The sequence below is a fragment of the Herpailurus yagouaroundi genome, unplaced genomic scaffold (assembly GCF_014898765.1).
Source record: "Herpailurus yagouaroundi ecotype Mexico unplaced genomic scaffold, PumYag 205, whole genome shotgun sequence".
NCBI classification, from domain to species: domain Eukaryota; kingdom Metazoa; phylum Chordata; class Mammalia; order Carnivora; family Felidae; genus Herpailurus; species Herpailurus yagouaroundi.
The window spans coordinates 938,554-962,705 of record NW_024412436.1 but is presented as its reverse complement, the minus strand read 5'-3'; the positions used below and the strand labels follow the sequence as shown (position 1 = coordinate 962,705).

At 35.4% G+C, this 24,152-nt stretch overlaps 1 protein-coding gene across 6 annotated transcripts in view; it reads left to right on the top strand.

Annotated features, from left to right (window-relative positions):
- The window catches only part of SUCO (SUN domain containing ossification factor), a 93,077-nt gene that overhangs the window by 8,702 nt on the left and 60,223 nt on the right, over window positions 1-24,152 (top strand). For 4 of the 6 annotated variants that reach the window (XR_005783569.1, XM_040451671.1, XM_040451674.1 and 1 more), the window contains exons 2-4: window positions 17,603-17,711; window positions 21,342-21,452; window positions 23,862-24,019. Coding sequence is in view for 5 of the 6 variants with exons in the window: in XM_040451671.1 (XP_040307605.1) it covers window positions 17,603-17,711; window positions 21,342-21,452; window positions 23,862-24,019 (378 nt within the window). In the remaining variant the exon portion in view is untranslated. The remainder of the gene's footprint in view (window positions 1-17,602; window positions 17,712-21,341; window positions 21,453-23,861; window positions 24,020-24,152) is intronic. The other 2 variants (XM_040451672.1, XM_040451670.1) reach the window with 1 other exon arrangement.

Genomic DNA, 24,152 nt, shown 5'->3' with positions numbered 1-24,152 from the left:
TTAGGCCTGGAGTTGTCAGGAAAGACTTGAGTTGGGTTTAAGAGAATATGATGTGTGGCTCATAAACTTTGCTTCTGTCAAATGTAGGTGGTTCATGAACTGAAATAAGAAGTACTCGTGCTGCTAATATGAATTATGGTCTTTTCCGTGTGTGTGTGTGTGTGTGTGTGTGTGTGTTGTGGGTAGATACTACTTAATTGTCAAGGAGAAAGAGAATAAATGAGATAATGTACTTGATATAGGTGGGCGTGATAGTAAGCAGACAAACCTGAGTAGAAACTAAAAGCTATATTTCGGAGATTGTGATAGGTTTTACAAGCCAACCCAAGGAGTTAGACACTAAAGATTCAGCAAGAGAAATGGAGTTCCAAGAATGGTATTTCGACATCATTGTGCTAGATATATTTCAGAGAAGAGTGAGTTGGAGGGATGAATACTGAAAACAAGCAGTTAGAGTAATTGAAGTTTGTCACAACAAGGACTTGGTAGTAAAAACGAAGAGGGTGCATTGAGCAGAATTTTTGAGAAAGTAAATCATCTGGTTTGGTGGTAGATTGGCTATTGGCAGTGCAGTTTAGTAGAAATAGCATTGGTCTAGGATTCAGAAGAGAACTGGGTTTTAGTTTGCCTCTAACAAGCTCTTGTTCTTCAGTACCCCCTTTCTGTCATCCTTAGTGTCAAGAGATAAGTTTACTGAGGCTTCTATGTGGTGAGTTCTGTGCAGGATTCTGGTGGATAATACAAAGTAGCTGCTTTCTTACAGCATACTGTAGTTGAGAGAATAAATGCTAGGATCTCAAATTACAAATCTGTGCAATAAAATTCAAAGAGAGAAGAAAAGTTATTTATTTATTTTTTGAAGTGGGGCAACGAGAATAATTGGACATGGTCAAAAAGAAATGGAAGAGTTGCAAAAGATTTGATAGGAGAAGGAACTGTTGAGACAGAGTGGAATAATCCAAGTGGAGACATTGTATAGGCACTTAAAAATGTAGACTTGAGTGCAGATAAGGTTTGGGCTGGAGCTGTCCTCATAGAGGGGATCATTTTTGAAACAGCCCAGTTGAATAAACATGGAGTTCTGCAGATACTTAGAATAAAGAAAACTGCCAAGCAAAGTAAAGCTCCTCCTTTCCCTGTAGAGCTTTACTTTAAAATGAAAGATGGAAAGAGGTTTAAGGAGGCCATTCGAGTGGTCAGCAATATAAAATGTCTCAGATAAGGCTGAAAAGCTTGAAAACTAAGAAAAGGGTCTTGTTTTCAAAAGAGGGAGGTAATTGGTAAAAGTTTATGGGAGTGAAAATAAAAGACATTTGGAGAGCTGGTAGGCGTGAGTTCTCAACGCGTTTGTTTGGCAGCCAGGGAGATAGGCTAGAGTAGTCTCATACTTGTATGCTTCACCCCATTCTACACAGAGCCACTAGATTCATCTTACTAACACACAACTTTGATTATGTTAGTCTCTTGCTAAAACATCTTTCAAAGGCTCCCGTTTTCCTGAAGAGTAAAACGTTGAAACGTTAACCCTTACATGAAAGGCCTGAAGTCTGACCCAAATCTACTTTTGTAGTTTTATTTTTCACTGTTCTTAGATAGGCTTTCTGTTATAGCATGGCTGACCTGTTAGCTTTGTAGTAATTTCTGTGGCAACTGTCTTTGTAGTTTTGAGTTGAAAATTAAGGTAGCAAAGGTATTGTGACTTGGTTTTATAGGCTAAATACATACCCGATGAAAGTTTCTTAAAATATGTCATTATCAAGTACGTTTAGTATATGATGATTTTCAGCAGCTTTGAGGACAGTTGCATTGGCTGAATTTCTAATGGTATGTTAAGATGTAAAAAGAGGACATACTATATTGTTTAATAAGTGCTATCCCATGCTGGATCCATGAAAGTACAGGCAAATTTAGTGAAACAGTCCTCTAATAGATTTTGATACATGGGATAATTAAGCTAAGAGAATACAAGACCAATCCTACATCAGAATGAAGATTAAAGATCGGAACTTTTGAAATTCAAAGGTTTGATTAGAAGCAAACATAGAGTTTTCTTCAGCTAAGCTCTATAGTTCCATGTGATATGATTGGAGATTGCTGCGGTAGCCAAATAGAATAAAAATTGGGAGGAGAAAGGGGCACACACAGTTTGACTTCTTCCTATCAGCAGGTAGACCTAGCAGAAGAGAAGCAACCTTAAAAGAACTCCCAAGCTGATAACAGATTAAGAAGAATATCTGTCTTTTAATACATTGTAATTGAAAGAAAGTAGGAGGCTTATTAAGCAAAAGCACTGGAGGCCCAGTTATCTCTTGGTCTTTTTGGATTCTGATCAAAATGGCTTCTATAATATTTACCCATTGCCCACAAGTCTCCCTGTATTTAGAATTTCAAATTTCTGGGCAGTAATGTTCAAAAACCACAATTTTCACTGTTGCCTGAAAGTTAAGTTCTACTTTCCCACCTATTTGTTTCATAGGTATCTTTCCTGGAATGCCTTTTTGGTTTGTTTGTGAAGGAGTATGTGGGCAGGGCATTACTTTAACCACACTGCCATAATTGAATGGCTGGCACTATGTTTTCATACTAGGGATTAAATACATACTTCTGTATTTAAGAAGCAAGTCTTCATTGCCCAGTTCTGTTTTTTCTTTCACCATAAATTCTGTGATTACTGGGCTCTCTCCCTTTTCTAAGCTCTTATCAAAAGCTGTTCCAATCCATGGTCAAAGGAAGAGCTCAGTAGATTGCTGTGCTGAGAACAAGGCAGTAAGTTCTCTGTCCTAAGGTGCTCAGTGTCATGCGAGGAATAGAAATGTAAACAGTTAATTTCAGTTCAGGGTTGTAGAAAGTGCTCAGACAGAGATATGCCAAAGGGTTGTGGCCAAACCCTAGATTGACGAAGGCACGAACGTGTCCTAATCCCTAACTTGTTCCTGCCCCCAGAAAAGAGAATAAGAATTTAGTCAGGTTTTGGATGGTGAGGAGTGGGCGAAGGGGCTGAACAGTATTAGAAGAGGGAGCAGCATGAGCCAGAGACTTGGAAGCATGAGGCAGCATGGCATGTGTTCAAGGAACAACTACTAGTAATTCTGTATCACTGAAGCATGATGTGGGAGGCAAGGAGTGGCAGAAAGTATGAAGCTGAAGATTTAGGCAATAGAAGAATTTTAGATATTTAAAAATAAGCAGGGAAGCTTGAATTTTGTCATGGAGAGTCAATAAAAGATCTTAAGCAGGAGAACGGTAGTCTGACAACTTAGTGTTAGGTTCTTGGCATTCTGAAGGGTTGATTTGCAGAGGTGGTAAGATCAGAGTTAGGGAACTCTGTTAGGAGGTTGCTCTAAGTAACATGAGGGCTTGAGCTAAGGGCAGTCATAACGGGTGGAGGAATGGATTATAGAAATTTGAGGTAAAATTAACTGGAGATAGTGGAGTCAGGGTGAAGGAAAAGGAGTAGTATAGATGTTTTTCAGGTTTATTTTTTTTTAATGTTTATTTATTTTGAGAGAGAGAGAGAGTGCACATGAATGGGAGAGGGGCAGAGAGAGTGAGAGAATCCCAAACAAGCTCCACATTCAGCACAGAGCCTGGTGTGGGGCTCAATGCTATGACTGCAAGATCATAACCTGAGCTGAAATCAAAGGTCAGATGCTCAAGTCGACTGAGCCACCCAGGCACCCCTGTTTTTCAGGTTCCTAACTTGAGAACTGGGTGGATAGCAGTATCACATGATGAAATTAAGGATATATGAAGGGGAGATTTGGAAGAGGAAGATTTTTGTGTTCAAGTTTGGATTTAGTTGTTTTGGAGATGTCTTGGAACATGAAGGGAGAGAGATTCAATTTTTAAATGAAGTTAATTTTTTTGCAACATTAATATAGGTATCATTGAAGGGTTTTTAAGAAAAGGACCAGTTTGAAGAAGATAATAAGGGCTCAAGATAAAAGTAGCCATTAGCCAAAAACTATGAGAGTAAATGCAATATCCCTAGAAATGAAGTAGAGTATAAAGGGAAGAGTGAGAACGGAACCCTGGAAGCACCAGACTTGAATCTGTAGTCAGCAGAAGCAGCATATCAGCAGTCTTCAGAGAGGGATGAGAAGCAGACATGTGTAATTTGACAAACCAGAGGAGAAGAGGGTTTCAATGGAAGTAGCAGAGAAATCAAAAAAGGTAAATTCTGCTACTACCATACTCATTTCAGTAGTTTAATGAAGGCAGAAACTAGAATTCACCTGGCCGAGGGCTAAGTAGAAGGTAAAGAAATTGAGACTACAAGTATAAATGACTCTGGAATTTGATAAGTAAAAGAAGATAGATAGGACAGGAGCGCAATAGCTGATAACAGTAGCTAACATTTGAGTGCATATTTTATGCCAGGCTAAGCATAGCACATGCATCATTTAATTTTCCTCATAATAACTCCATTTTAGGGTATCAGTATTGAGGCACACAGGTTGTATAATTTGCCCAAGAACATACAACTAATAAATGGAGGACCTGGGAATAACACTTGCGGATCTTGACTCTTAGGTCCATGTCCTAGTCACTGTGCTGCAAAACTTCATATTTATCTCCTGTTGGCAAGAGAAGTAAACATTATTCCTCTTTTGGGATAGTTCTTATATTTTTGTTATGCTATAACTGACCTTGACTAATACCATCAATTATTGAGTGAACAGATTGTTATCTCACTTTTCTTTTATCTGTTGACCAGAGAATATGAAATATGAAATATGAAATACAGCAATAAAGAAAGATGATAGGCTTTGGAGGGGGAGAAATCCAGGTTTGCAGTGACAAATTGAATAACTTTGGGCAGCTTAACTGCTGAGCTTTAGCTTCTTTATTTGTAAAAATTAGACTACTACTTTCACCTAAAAGTCTGAACAAACAACAAAACAAAACCCAGGGATGCCTGCGTGGCTCAGTCACTTGAGCATCTGACTCTTGATTTTGGCTTAGGTCATGATTCCAGGATCGTGAGATTGAGCCCCACATCAGTCTCCGCACTGAGTGTGGAGCCTGCTTAAGATTCTCTCTCTCCCTCCCTCCCTCCCTCCCTCCCTCCCTCTCCCTCTCCTGCCCCTCGCCTGCCCCATTCATGCATACACGCTCTCATAAATAAATAAACAAACAAATAAATGCATGAGTTTTTTCTCGAGACATCAGGTGCTTAGGATTGGATTGCTTATACTCTGTTTATACAGAGTTCTGCATGGATCCCCTTTTTTACTCTATTTTACATGATTACTCCTTCAGTTTCATTCCTCTTTCCCCCCATTTTAGCCATTTACCTTAGAGTATATATGATGTCTTTCCAGTCAGTTTTCATGTATTTGATATGTTTTCTTCCAAAATAGTCTTGTTTTGCTTGTATATTATAAAATTCATGCAAATTTTGGTATGGTATGATACCAAATGGTATGGTATGATGCTGTTAATCTCATTCTTTTTTCTACTTGTCCTTTAACACTTTTATTTTTACTTGCTTTAGTTCTTAGAGTCATCATTAAAATGAATTCTAAGTAGTTAATGTTGTGGAGATGTCCTCAGGAAAGCCTGTTACCATTCATTCATTGTGCATTTTGTGTGTAGACTTCTAAAGAGAGACTATATATCAACAAATGCATTTAGGAGTATTCTGTTCCAGTTGCCTGTCTTTTGTTATCCTAGTACTGTAGTCTAATTAAAGTGGTTTTGTAATAAATTTAATTATCTGGCAGGGTGAACCACATGTCTTTGCTTTTTTTGTTAATTTAGTTATTCTTGGGCCACTTTTTTTCTATATCATATTTAGAGCAATAGGATCCTTCATGTATTTTGATAGGAGTCATATTTGAGTGATGAATTACTATCTTTACATTGCTGTCCCCATCATTCCATTTATGAACATATTGGATCCTCATGTATTTATGATCATTACTAGAGTTAAACATTTTTATCTGTAAATGATTGTGTATTTTCTTCAGTTAATTTCTAAATTGTTTTATAATATTTGTTCTTGCTAATAGCTTATTTTCTGTTTGGTTTTTGCTGGGAGGAAAATACGGACTTTTTTGTTTCTTAAATTTTTAAAAAAAGTGTATTGAGAGAGAGAGAGCACACTTGTGTGTGAGCTAAGGAGGGGCAGAGAGAGAGGGAGAGAATCCCAAGCAGGCTCCACACTGTGAGCGTGGAGCCTAATGCAGGGCTCAAACTCGCGAAGTATGGGCTCATGACTTGAGCCGAAATTGAGAGTCAGACACTTAACCAACTGAGCCACCCAAGTGCCCCTGTTTCTTAAATTTTTAAGTTAAGATAATTTACATTGAAATGCACATATATTATGTGAAACTCATATAATTTATAGTGAAATGCACATATATTAACTCTGTATATAGTTGGATCAGTTTTGACAAATCCATATATTAGTGTAACTCGCACCCCATAAAATGTAGAACATTTGTATCACCTCAGAATGTTCTCCATGTCCTTTTCTAGCAAATCAGCTGAAGCAACCAGTGATTTGATTTCTGTCACTCTGGATTAGTTTTGCTAATTCTGGAACTTCATCTACATGGAGTTATACAGTATGTTCTTGTGTCTGGTTTCTTTCACTCAGCAAAGCATAATGTTTCCAAGATTTATCCATGTTGTTTAATTAATCAGTAACTCTTAGATTTTTATTAGGAGTGCATTGTATTAATATACTACCGTTTGTTTATTTCACTGCTTTTGGACATCTGGGCTGATTCCAGTTTTTGGCTATTAGAAATAAAACTACTGGGGACATTTTTGTATAATGCTTTTTGTGGACATAGTTTTCATTTCTCTTGAGAAGTACCTAAAAGTGGAATTGCAAGTGCTGAAACAGATGGGTATCGTATGCTTCTGGAAAGACACAACATCACTTATTATGGAGGATTCTGGCCTGGAATACATAACCTGAATCTGGTCATGAAGAAACATCAGACAAACCTCAAATAAGGACCCTATTATTTAAAAATAAAAGGATTGTGTTCAAAAATGTCAGTGCCACATAAGGTAAAGGCCAAGAACTATTCCAGGGTAAAGGAGACTCTGAAGACACATGATAAGTGCAGGACATGATCCTAGACTCAATTCTGTACTTCGGTGTAGTACAGGGGAAATGCTATAAGGACATTATTGGATTAATTGACACAATTGCAAATATGGATGATAGGTTAAAGTATTATGTCAATGTAACATTTGTTGAAATTGACAACTGCACTGTGTTTATGTAAGAGAATATCCTTATTCTGTGGAAATACATACTAAGGTATTTAGAGATAAATTACATGGAGGGAGAGAAAGGAGAGTGTGGGAAGGAGGTTGTGAGAGTATGCCATGAGCAAGTGACAAATGATGGAAGAAATGGGGCAAAATGTTACCAATAGTTTGATATGGGTAATGAGTTTGTGGATGTTCTTTGTACTGTGCTGACAATTCTTTGGAAGCCTTGAAATTATTTCCAAATAAAAAGTGAAAAAAAAAAAAAAAAAGAAGAAGAAGAAAACAACCCTGGGTTGGGATTTTTCCCTTTCCTATGTGCAGTATTGGTTAATCCACTCAAGTTTCCTTAATTATCATTAGTTTATTACAATTATTACTTTGTGCCAATTTTGCTATTTTTCTAGAAATATCTATTTCTTGTGAATTTTCAAATATATAGGTATTTATATAGTTTGTAATATTTTACAGTTTAAAAAATCTGTTTTGTCTGTGGTATTTCATGTTTTTGTGCCATGTTAATTCACATTACCAACTCTCCTTGATTGGTTTTGCCAGAAATTCATCTTTCTAACATTTTCTTCAAAGAACTAAGTTTTGTTTTTCTTAATCTTTGCCTTTGGTCTTTATTTCATTGATTTCTGTCCTTATAGCTTTCTTTCTTTTTTTTTTTTTTTTTGTAATTTTTTTTTTCTCCGATTTACACTATTCTCTCTTTGAGTTGAAAGATTAGCTCTTGTTTTGAAACTAGCTCTTCTTTGGAAATAAAGTTTTCCTGCCGTTGTCTTATCTGCATCCCACCAATTTGTCTTATCTGCATCTCATCCTACCAATAGTAGTCCTCCACTATATTTCCTAAAGTTTCTCATTGTTTCCTCTTTAATGGAAGGATGATTCTGCTGCATAATTTTTGTCTCCAGGCTTAGGATGTTGTTGGGAATCTTTTTGTTACTTCAAAAATTGTTGCAGGGTAGTTGGAGAGTATAGTTTATTAGATCTTCAGCCTTTGGAATTTGAGTCTTCTTTTGAAGTTTTAGTGTATGGTTAGTATTTGGGAGATATCCCATGTGTGCTTGAAAAAGAATGTTTATTTTGTATTTGTTATAAAGTTATATATATTTGGTCAAGCTTGTTTCTTATATATAATGTAAATCTCATGTTTTCTTAGATTTTGTCCGTGTATTATTTTGTAAGAGATAATTTAAAATAGGCTACCATAATTTTTGATTATTCTGTTTCCACATGCAGGTTTGGGGGTTTTATATATTTCGAAATGATATTTTTGGGTGCATATATGTTTATAATCATTGTATCTTTTTACTAAGATAAATAATAAATCTGTTAGTGACATAATGTTTATTGATTTAATTCAGTTTTGTCTACTTTGTTTTTTTTTAATGTTTTCTCAATGTATCATTACTGAAATTTTTAATGAGTTGAAAATTATACCTAACATTTCCTAATAAGCTTCTGTATCTAACATAATATCTGGTATGTATTGGTAGTCTTAAGTGCTGATATAGTTTCTTCAGTATAACTCAGAGAGAAACGACATGAACTCATTTGAAAGTTTAATAGACTTCAGTTTAGTTTTGTCCTTACCTCTGCAATTATTAGGCTTGGCTCATTTGCATATTAGCATATTCTTTATTGCACATTAATGTGTCCTGGAATTCATTATTACATTATTTTGCTAGATTTCTTTGATAAGATTATAAAAAGTAATTATAAAGGTAGCTAGTTCAGTATTTCTAAACTAGGCAGTTGTAAAATAAGCTTCAAGGCTTAATTTAGTTGCTGTATCCTACAGAAAAAAATTCCTGAGTCCTCCTCCTGTTCCCTTTGTTAAGAGTTAATTGATGTTCCTTTACCCTAACATTTAAATCATAACAATTGTTTTTTGAAATATATAGTTGTAACATACCCTTGAAAATAGCACAGTGCCTGGCAGCATTAAACTGTAGGTTCCCACTGCAAGAAAAACTTCACCCACTGCATATTCAGGTTGAATCTGTCCATTAAGAAAAGACTATGTACTGTCATCTGGATGCAGACATTCATTCCTTCTGTATTGTGGTACTTTTTTTTTTTTTTAATCTATAACCATTAAGACCATATCTAAAAGAGATTTTGTGGAAATTATAGGCAAATAACAAATATTTGTCATTAAAATAGATGGATATATGTTTAATCTATTAATATATGGTCAGCCTATTTTTGAGAGTGAACAAAAAAAGATACACATATTAATGATGTAAATAAGAAACTAAAATGGAGTGCTCAACAATTTGTAATGTTTCTGTTGCTTTTGAGCTCTATACAGCTTATAATTTATGCATATGATTTTTGTCCACTTTGAAGAATTTTATTCTGGCAATTATACCCAGGCAGGTATTACAATAATATATGTTGCAAATAGATACAACATTGAATTATTTTTTTCTTTCTGTTTAAAAGTGGGCAGAATTCCAAAACTTGTTCTTATGGGAATTTAAAGACATCAAATCGTAGAAAGGCATGCAATAGGCAGGCACCTGTTGCCTAGCTTCAATAATGATCAATCTCTTGTTATTCTTGTTTTATTTCTCTCTGCTCCACTTCTTAAAACAGCTTTTTCAGGGGCATAGTTGGTATACAATATACTACATAAATTGGACAATTTGATACCTTTTGGTATATGTATACATCCATGAAACTCTCACCAAAAGCAACTTAGCAAACATATCCTTTACCCTCAGGAATTTTCTCATGTCCCTTCGTAATCCCTGCCTTCTGGCCTCCTTCCTGCAGGCAGCCACTGATTTGCATTCTGTAGCTGTAGTTTAGTTTGCATTTTTTGTATTATATAAATGCATTATATTTTGTATTATATAAATTCCATTATATAAATGGAATCATGCATTATATACTTTTTTTTTTTGGTTTGACATCTTTCACAGAAAATAATTATTTGGAGAGTTGTCCAGGATGTTGTGTTTCAGATTAATATCTTTTTATTGCTGAATATTATTACATTACATGTCTATAGTATAAATTGTTTATCTGTGTACCTGTTCATGGATATTTGAGGTTTTTTTTCCCCCCAGTTCTTGACTATTACAAATAGAGCTGCTGTGACCTTTTGTGTCTTTCTCTTGAGTGAATACTTAAGGGTGGAATGGCTGGATTATTTGGGTCTGTTTCACTTTTAAGGCAGTGCCAAATTGTTTTCCAAAGTGGTTGTACCGTTTTAGATTCCCACCATATAAGAGTGCTTCTATATTGTTTGCAACACTTAGTATGTTCAGTCTCTTAAATGTTAAGCCATTTTATTAGGTATGTAGTGGTATCTCATTGTGGTTTTGATTTGCATTTCTCTAAGAATAACGATGATGTTAAGCATCTTTCACATGTTTATTTGCCATTCCTAGGTTTCCTTTGGTGATATGACTATCAAAATCTTTTGCCTGTTTTTTTAAAAATTTGGTTGTTTCTTGAGTTTTGAGAGTTCTTTACACTGGATACAAATTCTTTATCAAGTATATGCTTTGTAAATATTGTTTCCTAGTCTGTAACTTGCCTTCTCATTTCATAAGTGTGTTTTACAGAAGTTTTTAATTTTGATGGTTAGTTTATCAATTACTTCTTTCATGGATTCTGCTTATTTTTAAGAGAAACTTATATTTTGGAATGATTCTAAATTTATAGACAATATGCAAAGGTAGTACAGAGAGTTAACCACATACATTTCACCTAGCTTCCCTGAATATTAACATTACATGTAATCATGTTACATTTGTCAAAAGAAATTAGTACAGCACATGGACCATGCTTTTTACATCACACATAAAAGTTCTTTGCCTAGCAATTTTTTTGGGGGGGGGGATCAAGTAGTGGAATAGTTTTAAACTAAAATGTCCTACAATTGTACTTATAAATACTTCAATAAAAGTGAACACATTTTTTTGAAAGCAGTTGTGTGGAGGTATTTCCATATGCAGGATGCCAGCCTAATTGCACACTGATTTAAATTCCTCAGTGTAATTCTGTTTATGTTGGTTAGAACCCAGCATTTAGGGGCGCCTGGGTGGCTCAGTCCATTAAACATCTACTTCGGCTCAGGTCATAATCTCACAGTCGGTGAATTTGAGCCCCATGTCGGGCTCCACACGGGCAGTGCAGAGCCTACTTGGGATGTTCTCTCCCCCTCTCTCTAGCCCATTGTGAGCATGCTGTCTCTCTCTCCCTCTCTCTCTTTCAGAATAAATAAACCTAACAAAAAAAGAACCCACCATTTAACAATATAATCAAGTGAACTGACCAAGAAATCATGTGCAGATGATAAAAAATCTCCAAAGTGTTTTTTTGACAATTTTTTTTTAAGTTTATTTATTCTGAGAGAGAGAGAGAGAGAGAGAGAGAGAGAGAGAGAGAGAGAAGCATGGGAGGGGCAGAGAGAGGGAGAGAGAGAGAATCCCAAGCACTGTCAGCATAGAGCCAGCCCAACACAGGGCTTGAACTTACAAACTGTAAGATCATGACCTGAACCGAAATCAAGAGTTGGATGCTTAACAGGCTGAGCCATTCAGGTACCCCAAAAGGTTTTTTTTTTAATTAACTATTTATTCAAGGTTATAGAACTTAGAGGCTAGGATAAATTTTGAGTGTCAAAGACATTTTAATTTTATATCTGATCAGCTGTGGGCAAGAGATGAAAGAAGATGTTAGGGGTAGTTCAAAAGTAAAAATTAACATTCTACATCAGTTTGTTATTGTCACTGAACCATGTTCCAACCCCAAAATACCTGTTTTTATTCTCTTAGAATTAAAATATTTTTTGTTTTAGTAAGCATAATGCCTAATACTGTGTTTACTATGTGCTGTCACAGTTCTAAGGGCTTTAAGCTAGCTCATCAAATCCTTATAACAGTCCCCTCAAATAGGTAATACTATTTTGAGGAAATAGGCACAGAGAAATTAATGTTTATTTAATGAGCTTGCCCAAGGTCATACAGGCTGTGTGACTCTGGACCTCATTCTTTTAACCATTATGCTAGGCCAACTAGCAAATTGTCACAGTCGAATGTATCTTGTAATATTATGCACCTCTGCACATCTTTGCCATATACCTCCGTTATCATGACCTCCTGAAGGAATGGAAAGATTTCCATTACTACATCCCTTCTATGAAATTTTATTTTTTTTCTCCACTAATAGTTATAATGACTATTAAATTCAACATTGGTGGTCATGACTTGAAACCTTGCCTGTAAATTATAGTAGTATTTGTAATTTTACACCATAACATAACTGATGTAGTGGAGATCTTTCAATCTATTGCTCTATCTATCTGTCAAGGCTATGACTTTTTTAGGCCCTTTATCAGGAAGTTATTTTTTAAGTTCATTTTATTTATTTTGAGAAAGTGCAAACATGAGCAGGGTAGGAGCAGAGGGGGGTGGGGAGAGAATCCCAAGCTGGCTCCACAGTGTCAACACAGAGCCCGAAGCGAGGCTTGATCTCACAAATCTTGAGATCATGACCTGAGCCAAAATCAAGAGTTGGATGCTTAACTGACTGAGCTGCCCCAGGAAGTACTTTAATAAAAGAAGGTCCATGAAAGATAGCCACACACACACTAGGCATGTTCTTAACAGGAATGCTATCCCAACTTAAATTTTATTTCTATTATTTTTCACCTCCCATCAGACCCTAATAATTATTTGCTGAAGTCCAGAGCTTTTGAATTCGTTGATGTTTAAAGGTCTTGAGGAAATTATGTCGCAATTTCAGCTCTTAAATAAAATTTTAAAAATTAGGTCATTCTATCAGCTGAAATTTGATCTCATTTTGGTTTTGACTAAATTTTTATGAAATTTGTTGATTGATTTAATGGTTCCTGTAAGTTTTTCTTCATGTTTTAAGTTTTGGAGAATAGTACTAATCTTTGGTAATTTGGTCCCCTGTTTGCAAAACTTTTTTTTTTTTTAATGTACAGTTACTTGTATAGATAAAACTGATTTGTTATATTTCTTAGTTCTTGAGACACTGTTTGGGTTTGTGCGTGTGTGTGTGTGTGTGTAGTTCTCTGTTAAAGATAACCTAAAGCTAGAGAACACAAAGCTAGATTGATGGTATTTTTACCCCTCCCACCCTCACCCTCAAAATTCCTACCCAGAAAATGATTTGTTTTCCATAAGAATATTCTACATGTTCAGTGTATATGTGTGTGTGTGTATTTATATATCTACATGTATGTATATATGTATACACACACACATACATATACATATGTGTATGTGTACATATATATATATATGAACATATTTATACACATATTTTTAGTTGAAAATGGTTTTTAAAAAGTTTGGAAGAAGAAATCACTTGAGTATTTATTGACTATTTGCCATATGCCTTTGCTAGGTTTTCTAAGTATATTGATTGGTTGTATCATTTAGATTAGAACATCAACTACATGTAAAAGGAAATGACAGTTTGATTGGTAGAACATTTGTGACACTACCATAATGATAAGATAATAAGTACATAAAGTTACCAAAAAAATTCCTTTTCCAAGTTTGCGTAAAGAAAAATTTTAAATTTAAAATCTGCTTAATGTAAGTTTTCTTTTAAAGATGACTTTTCAGCCATGTAGATTCTACTTTGGTTGATTTTGTTATAGATTTACTGTTTTTAATCCTTTAAACATTTTTCTTGCTCAAGATGTCAGATGGTCATTTTTCTTTGAAAAGCATGCACACACACATACTTTATAACTACTGGTACTTGTGACTAGTAAGGCTTTCAGACTGGATGTTAGTGAGTATTTTCTGTAAGCATAATAACCAGCATGTATGATACTCTTGTTTCACTAAAGTGTGTAAAGCTTGGTATCCTAAATGGCACTCAAATGTGATTTTTGTTTAATCATACAGTTAATGCCTTTCTTTATGAATGGCAAATCCATGCCACATTGGTAGGGAGAAGCTGACAAAAAAGGATAAATATCCTCTTAGTCTCCAGACTCTCTTTTTTTGAGTTTATGTGTGTGATGAAGTGGTGGGTGGATGAGTTTGGGGAGTGGTAGTGGTGAGGTGACGTGGTGATGGCAGAGGAATAAAAAAGGACTGAATTTCCCTCTGGTGTGTGCTACAAAACATTTCTCCACAGACCTTTCATTCATTTAACAAATATTTATTAAGCACCTTATATTTGCAAGTTTTGGCTTTGTGGGGTGAGGTTAAAGTGGTTAGGAATTGGTTCTCAAGGAATTTATGTTTTAAATGTTTATTTATTTATTTATTTTTCAACGTTTTATTTATTTTTGGGACAGAGAGAGACAGAGCATGAACGGGGGAGGGGCAGAGAGAGAGGGAGACACAGAATCGGAAACAGGCTCCAGGCTCTGAGCCATCAGCCCAGAGCCTGACGCGGGGCTCGAACTCCCGGACCGTGAGATCGTGACCTGGCTGAAGTCGGACGCTTAACCGACTGCGCCACCCAGGCGCCCCTTAAATGTTTATTTTTGAGAGAGAAAGAGTGCTCATGTATTTGTGCTCAAGTGGGGGAGGGGCATAGAGAAGGAGAGAGAATCTCAAGCAGGCTTAGAGCTATCAGCGCAGAGCCCTACTCAGGGCTCAGTCTTACCAACCGTAAGATCACATGACCTGAGCAAAACTGACTGAGCCATCCAGGCACCCTTTATGTTTCTATTTAATTACAAACTGCCAGTTACATAAATCTGTAGTTAAGATTTTCAAAGACCTGTCAGGTATGCCGTCAGTTTCATCCTCTGAAAGAAGGTTCTTCTAAGAGTTTCTCATTACCTCCAATTTAGACAGATTGCCCTCTGTTCTCTGTGTATAGCTGTCATCCTAGGATTTCTATTTCCAGTCACCCTGGGGATTCCCTTTCCCCCTCTAATCTCAGTACCATATTGTTGTAACCATTGTGGTTTCACAGACATCTAGTTTCCTCAAATTAAAATCTTCTTGACTATTCTTACAGTTTATATAAACTTTAGAGTCAGCCTGTCTCCTTAAAAACATCTTTAGCTCTTAAATATCTTTCAAATCTTCTGTATATACTAACTTGAATCTTATAATTTGACTTTTCCATGTCAGAGAATTGTCAAATATTGGCAATTTGAAGCAGTTCTACTTAATAGAACATTTCTTGCTAAGTTTATATTTTATTTTATTTATTTTTAAATTTACTAAATCCAAGTTAGTTAACATACAGTGTAATGTTTCAAGAGTAGAATTTAGTGATTCATCACTTACAGATATCACCCAGTGCTCATCCCAAGTGCCCTCCTTAGTGCCCATCACCCATTTAGCCCATCCCCCCACCCAGTACCCCTCCAAAAACCCTTAGTTTGTTCTCTGTACTTAACAGTCTCTTATGGGTTGCCTCCCTCTCTGTTTTTATCTTATTTTTCTTTCCCTTCCCCTATGTTCATCTCTTTTGTTTCTTAAATGCCACATATGAGTGAAATCATATATTTATCTTTCTCTATTTCGCTTAGCATAATACATTCTAGTTCCATCCACATTGTTGCAAATGGCAAGATTTCATTCTTTTTGATTGCCAAGTAATATTCCAGTGTGTGTGTGTGTGTGTGTGTGTGTGTGTGTGTGTGTGTGTATACACATCTTTTTAATCCATTCATCAGTCAATGGACATTTGGGCTCTTTCCATAATTTGGCTATTGTTGATAGTGTGGCTGTAAACATTGGGGTGCATGTACCCCTTCATATCAGCATTTTTGTATCCTTTGGGTAAATACCTAGTAGTGCAATTGCTGGGTCATAGGGTAGCTCTTTTTTTAATTTTTTGAGGAACCTCCATACTGTTTTCCAGAGTGGCTGCACCAGTTTGCATTCCCACCAGCAGTGTAAAAGTGTTCCCCTTTCCCTGCATCTGCTTATCACCAACATCTGTTGTTTCTGAGTTGTTAATTTTAGCCATTCTGACAGGTGTGTGGTGGTATCTTATTGTGGTTTTGATTTGTAGCTAAGTGTATATTTTAGTATTGTTTCTTTACAAATGGGTATTTTTCTATTTCATCTTGTAACTGGTTGTGATGGTTTTAGTAGAGTTGAGTTGATTCTGTTTGTTTGTTTATTTTATTTATTTGAGAGAGTAAAGCACGTGAGCAGGGGAGAGGGACTGAGGGAGAGAGAATCTTAAGCAGGCTCCATGCTCAGTGCAGAGCCTGATGTGGGGCTAGATCCCACGACACTGGAATCTTTACCTGAGCTGAAATCAAGACTTGGACGCTCAACTTACTGAGCCACTCAGGCACCCCTGATTCTTAATTTTATACCTAAGAATATAATTTTTATACCCAAGATATCTTTTAATAGGTGGTTCTTTTTAATTTTCCACCTGTATAAACTCATTATCTGCAATTAATGATGATTTTATTGTCTCTTTTTCCATTTTTATATCCTTTATCATATTATGTAATACTAGCAATAATGGACATTCTTGTCTTGTTTCAGATCTAAATAGGGTTATTTTTAAGTTGCTTCACTAAGTTTGGTACTGACTTTCAGGCTTGTGTATTATGAATATATGTTTCCATGGTAAACATCTGCTTTTTCCTATTTAAAAAAATCTTGATGGATGTGTAAGTTTATCAGATGTCTTTCAGTGACTATGAAGATAATCATATTTTTCCTTGATTTTTTTTGCATGGTAAACTAAATAAACAGATTCTGTTATTTCAACCACTTTTGACTATCAGAGCTAAACTCTACTTGATCATAACAGTGGTATATTATTTCTTTGGTATGTCCTTAAAGACTGTTTTTTTTTTTTTAATTGTTTCATTTAGACTTTTCGTGTCCTATTTCCTAAGTTGTATTAACCTGTAGTATTCACTTGTGTGTGCTCTTTCTCTTAATTTTGGATATCACTACCATGTTCCTATATAAAAATATTTTGGAAGCTGTACTTCTGTGCTTTGAAATAGTTTAGGTAGCTTGGAGTTATCTCTTCTTAAGTATTTAGTAAAATTTCAAATATTATTGGCATCTGGTACTTTCTGAGGGTGTTAGCCCTTTGACAACTTTTTCTGTTCCTTTTGTGATAATTTTCAGACACTCCTTTTGTGAAGGCCTTACTGTTTCACCTTTATGAAATTCATAATGCCTTAATTTGGGATGCTGATAACACACTGTTTATGGTTTTTGTTTTCAGGGCATTAAATAAAAACCCTCGTCTTATGTATATTTGTCTTCATTAAATTGTTAAGTTCTTTAGGACATTAGTGTAAGAGCCATCTATTTGTTTATTGCCTCAAATTCTAGCCCATGGTAGGGAATGTGTTGGCTTAACAACTTTTCCTTCTTTCTTTCTTTTGGTGGTGGTGGATGTTTTACAGGCTTCCCAGTTGGCGTGTATGTTGTAAAGAGAGTTCTTCAGATTCATCATATTACTCTCAAGATGACAATTGTGCACTAGAAAATGAAGATGTACAATTCCAGAAAAAGGTACCTTAAATAAAGTTGACAATGTAATTTGTGTGTCAGCTTTCTAAGACTTCCTCAAAACATTCAGAATAAAAGTAATTTCAGAAATACTATGTCATAATTTTTGGTGATTTGTAATTCTCACTGTAATCTGAAGAGTTACTCAGGTAATTCTGAAAGTAAGCTATCTCTGAAATATTTATATGTTTATTCTTTTTGCTTATGTTTAGAATGTTCTAACATCCTTAGTCCTAGAGTAAGGAGGAAAATAATACCTATTCAGAAAACTGAAAACCAGTGGCTCACTTTTTAATGCTCTAATTAGTTAAAGGGTTTCAAAAGAAACACCAGTTTTATTATAAGAACTTAGAAATCAGGATTATAGGGAGAGTCTGCAGTCAATGGTTATATAGTTTTTTATATAATTTGATGGAGTGAATAGATAGTCCAAAAAACCAGACCAGATCTGTAAATCATTTATTATTGTATCATTTTAAATGAAAAAGGTGAGTATTGACTAGACTTGGCTTCCCCCTATCAATATATATATTTTGAAATACAGTTGACTCTTGAATGACATGGGCTTGAGTTATGTGTGTCCATACTAATATGCAGATTTTTTATGGTACAGTACTGTAAATGTATTTTCTCTTATGATTTTCTTAACATTTTCTTGTCTCTAGCTTCTTTAAGTCTTTTCCTTTCCTTTCCTTTCCTTTCCTTTCCTTTCCTTTCCTTTCCTTTCCTTTCCTTTCCTTTTCTTTTCTTTTCTTTCGAGCATGCTTGTGTGTGAGTGGGGAAGGGGCAGAGGGAGAGAGAGAATCCCAAGCAGGCTCCGAGATGACAGCGTGGAACCCCACATGGGGCTCAAACTCACAAACTGTGAGATCATGACCTCTGAGCCAAAATCAAGAGTCGGATGCTTAACCGAATGAGCCACCCAGGCACCCCTTCTCTAGCTTTTACTTCATTGTAAAAATGTATACTGTGTATAATATACGAAATATGTGGTAATTTACTGCTTATATTATTGGTACAGCTTTGGTCAACAACAAGCTATTAAAAGTTAAGTTTTGGGGGAGTCAAAAGTTATAGAGAGATTTTTGACTGTGCTAGGGCTTGGTATCCCTAACCCTGCATTGTTTAAGGATCAACTGTATAGAAGTCATTTATACCAACTATAAAATATTTATGTTTATATTCTATTTTCCTCTCCAAAGGAGCCATAATTTACTGTTTCTTGTGAAAAGATTGAGACAGTTTTTTTGTAGTTATCTATATGCCATTATATGGCACACAGATTAATATTTTTATTTTCCATGAAATGTCACATTATAAATATTCTACAAATTGACTTTTCCCTCTGCCCCAGTAATATCTCATGGACTCCTTTTTATGTTATATTCTTGTTTTTTTTTTTTTTTCAACGTTTATTTATTTTTGGGACAGAGAGAGACAGAGCATGAATGGGGGAGGGGCAGAGAGAGAGGGAGACACAGAATCGGAACCAGGCTCCAGGCTCTGAGCCATCAGCCCAGAGCCCGACGCGGGGCTCGAACTCATGGACTGCGAGATCGTGACCTGAGCTGAAGTTGGACGCTTAACTGACTGCGCCACCCAGGCGCCCCTTTATGTTATTTTCTTATGATGGCTACATTTTTATTCATTCATATAGATATTTCATAATTTATTAAATATTTCTTTATTGACAAACTTTTGCATTGTTTCTCAGTTATGTATATGCACATGTGCTTGTGTATGCATGTGTGTGTGAAAATACAGATTTATAATTACATGCCTGGATGGTTGGCATGACATTTAGAGTAGATTATGCAAATTTTGGAGTTAACGAGGATATATTTCTGTGATGGAGCATTTAAAATTCTGAAGACTGCTGCTGAATCTCTATTTTTTTTTTTTAATTGTAAATGTTTTTATTTTGAAAGCTGTTAGTCCCTCCAGTTAACTAGAGGGGTAAGAGGAGAGCTCTGGAGGAGATAGATGTATTTACAAGAGTTTCTGGCCACACAGTCACTGTTCCCTGTGAATTGGATATTAAAGACATGCTTGTTTTATTTCATATTCTCATGTTTAGTCATTTTTCTAATGATTCTTAAAGATAACTTTAATCCGAGCCCACGAATGAGAGTCCATTCTCCCTGTCCAAGTTGGCATTTCACACTTGTTGCTCCATAGTCCCACGGTATTTTCCCATATTGGAGCCTATATTCACCCAAGAATGATCAGTCTCCTCTCTGAAGACTACCTTTTATAGGGCCAAGCAACTTTTTAAGATACTAAAAACAAAAATTCTTATTACATACTTCATCCAGAGTAATGAGTGCCCTTTTTCATACATTGGTATAACCAAAAAGACCGCTCAAGAGAGCCACTGGAGGACAAAGGGAATCATTTTTCTTTAAAAAAAAATTTTTTTTTTAATTTTTTTTAACGTTTATTTATTTTGAGACAGAGAGAGACACAGCATGAACGGGGGAGGGCCAGAGAGAGAGGGAGACACAGAATCGGAAACAGGCTCCAGGTTCTGAGCTGTCAGCCCAGAGCCCGACGCGGGGCTCGAACTCACGGACCGCGAGATCGTGACATGAGCCGAAGTCGGCCGCTTAACTGACTGAGCCACCCAGGCGCCCCAAATTAAAATAATAATGCTAATATTCCCTTATTTCTCTCTGTAATAAATAAAAATAAAATTGAGGCAAAATTATTTTTTATGTGTGCTTTCTGAGTCTAGTAGCAATTATCAGGAAAAAATGGAACTAAAATTTTGTAGAAGAAAAGGGAGATGATTTTTCATAGAGGAATAAGAGGTAAAGTAGCTGAAGTTAACTAAAAACATACCTTGGACTTCTGTGTCCAAATATCCTGTTCTGTGTGAGAGAGTGTGTGTCTATGTGTGTGTGATGGAGTGATGTTTGAGAGCGCTATATCAGAATGTTGTTATACGCCTTTTAATAGATGAAGTTATAATTGTCAAAGATTTATGAAAAGCAACTATTTACCAGTCCTCATTTTCAATTTTTCTGTATTAAGCTGAATATGTCAAATAATGAGTATCTCTTTAGGAAGAGTATAATTTCATACTTTCACTCACAGTCTATGAGACTTTGATCTAATCTCTGACAAGAAATTTGAAGACTTGAATGTTGTGAGAGTAAATATAAGCAAAACATTTAGGGGGGAAACATAACTCAGCAAACATTTAGGTACCTGATATATATTGTTTAGATAAACAAAGAATATGAACTTTGCTTTTATGAAATGTATAGCTAGAAAATATATTTAAACCTGAAATCCTAACTTGAAAGTAAGTGTCAAAAGAGATGGCACAAAGAGCTGTATGTACGTACTTTCACTTATTAGAGATCTTGCCACATACATAGTGCTGGGTGGTAGGACTAAAGTGCTTATTAAGAAATCAAATGAGGGTCTTGAACTCATTTAGTGTCCGTTTTCACTGTGGTGGCAAGGAAGGGGATGCAGGAAGATGGACAATAACCGTGTAAACAAATAAAAGTAATTACAGTCAAGTGCATACAAGACAGTGTTGTGGTTGTAAAGTATATAATATTGCTTAGGACTGTTTTGTGAAACAATTTTATCAGTTAGCCTTTTTTCTTTGTTGCGATATAGGATGAAAGAGAGGGACCTATCAATGCCGAATTATCGGAAAAAGTGGGTTCAAACTTACCTATTCCTCCAGAAGAACATAAATTGAAAGATGACTCTGCTGTGGATGTACAAGTAAGCTATGTTGCTTTGATTTTTGATGATGTGTCTTTTAAAACTACTTTGCAAGATAGGAAACTTCTGTTTGGTCATCATATTGTGAATTTTTATTTTTTCTTTTTGAATTGTCGTGCTGTTGGCCTTAATACTGTTCACCTGCTAAGAGTACTGCTTTTGAGAAAATGCAAAATTGCAGATTTAATAATAAATGTGACCATTTTCTTTGTAGTAAAAGTTTGGGTATAAGTTCTCATTTCTTTTTAGGTTCCATTTTGGCTCACTGTAATGTATCTTTGTCTCTTTAGATTTTTAGATGTCAGGAAATTGTTTTCTAACTTAAAAGGAAGTATTTGTATATAAAACAAAGAATGTTTTTATACCAAACTTTTGTCACTCAGTGTGGAATATGAATTAATTATAGGTTAAAATATGTTTTCCCTTTTCCTTTTATATTACATCATGAATATTATTTTCTATTTTCTATGCCAGATTTTATGAAAGATATTAAAAACTAGACAAGAATATAAGCTGACTGGAATGCTGAAGCATCTGGAACCCATTTAATATCAGGAATAGCTGAAGGAACTAGGGATATTTGATCTGGAGGAAGAAAGATTAAGGAAAAACTAAGTATCTCAAGCAGTAACAAAAGCAAACTTCAGCTCAAAATGAGGGAGAATTCTTTTTTTTTTTTAAATACAGTCAGAGTTATTTTATGACTTAATTGGACTAAGTACAAATAGTGTTTCATTTTATTGGATTCTGGAAGATGTTTGTCAAATGTTTGTACAATAGAGTAAGAAAGTGTTCTCTGTTACCCTTCTGGTTATATGACTATTCCTGAACAGTCCTGCCATTGTTCATTCTCTAGAATTTTTATCATGGTGTAATCATGTTCAAATACTTTGAAGTGCTTACTGCGTCTTATAGACCTGTGTTGTTCAGTATAGTAGCCACTAGCTACACGTGGCTCTTGAGCACTGGAAATGCAACCAGTCCAAATAGAGACTTGCTATAAATACATATTGGATTTTGGAGACTTAATTAAAAAAAAAAAAAGTATAAACTATCTCATTGATTTTTTTTTTACATTGAATACATATTAAAATGATAATGTTAATATTCCTTTTCTCAAGGCCTCCACCATAAAATACAAACTATTTGTATTCCTTTGTGAATTTTTCATTTCAGTGTAAATAATTCCCCGAATGATCATATTTTGTATTCTTTGGACTCTATACCTTGTGTTTCCTTTCTGCTCCCATATTGGTCCTCTTTTTCTTTACAGTCCTCTTTCTTCTAGTCTGTAATAGTCCATAGTTTCTGTTTTCTTTGAACTGAGCTTGAGTACCTCTCACTTGATACTTAATAAGCATTAAATGTCTACTGTGTGCTATGGAACATGAAGATCAAGAGAACACAGTTCTTACTCAAGATGTTTATAGTATACTTGAAGAAGAAGAGACATAAATAAGGCAATTGAGGTGTTTGAGGTGCTGTATAGAAGAGAATAGTGGAGGCATAGAGGAAAGGGAAAGGTTAATTCTATTTAGTATTGGTTGTGGGAGAGAATGTGCTGATAGAGGTTTCAAATATGAGTGGTATTAGGTAGATTTCAGATTGTGTTTTGGAGGGGTGAATGGCCCAGAGCATCATTGCTCACTGAAGGAGCAGTGAGAATCATGTATTGCATTGTAATTGTACTTGTGTACTTGTGTGTACATGCTCTGTGTTGTTCTTTATTTATGCACGTTATCTTTTTTTTTAATATGAAATTTATTGTCAAATTGGTTTCCATACAACACCCAGTGCTCATTCCAAAAGGTGCCCTCCTCAGTACCCATCACCCACCCTCCCTTCCCTCCCATCCCCCATCAACCTTCAGTTTGTTCTCAGTTTTTAAGAGTCTCTTATGCTTTGGCCCTCTCCCTCTCTAACCTCTTTTTTTTTTTCTTCCCCTCCCCCATGGACTTCTGTTAAGTTTCTCAGGATCCACATAAGAGTGAAAACATATGGTATCTGTCTTTCTCTGTATGACTTATTTCACTTATATGCACGTTATCTTCTAAACTGCTATAGGGCAAGAAGTATGTATTGTACTATTTTTCATATTTACATATGATTTCTTTGTTGCTGCTAGCATTAATTACAGTAAGAGGGAAATATATGTGGGCCCTGATAGAAAATAGGAAAGAAGGAAGACAGGTTTCTTTGTCCTAGTTTGTGAAATGCCAGGAAAAATGGCTAGAGCTTATATTTTAATATGAAATGTATTCCTTGGGGGATAATGTTAGAAGAAAGGATTTTTATAAAAGTACATTCTTGGTACTGTCACTTTTGAGACATAATTTTATAAAATCCTGTATAGCTAAAGAGATAATGTATTAACCTCCACATTTAATGTAACTTTTTTTTTTTTTTAAACAGAATGCAGAGTCAAAAAAGTTAAGTCCATCTGTGATTGAGACACTCCCTCCAGTTGATCTACATGAAGATTCTTCCAGTGTAACTGTGGGCAGTGAAAACATTGAAAATATTTCCAGCTCATCTACCTCAGAGATCACTCCAATCTCAAAGCTTGAGTAAGTCATTACAAAGAAAAAAAGAGAATCTCATTAGATTAATGATGGAAAAATGTCTTATCACATAAGGCAGCTTGAAATTCAGATTTGAAGTTTAGGCTATGTAGCAGACCTAAGTTATGATGCCTTGTTT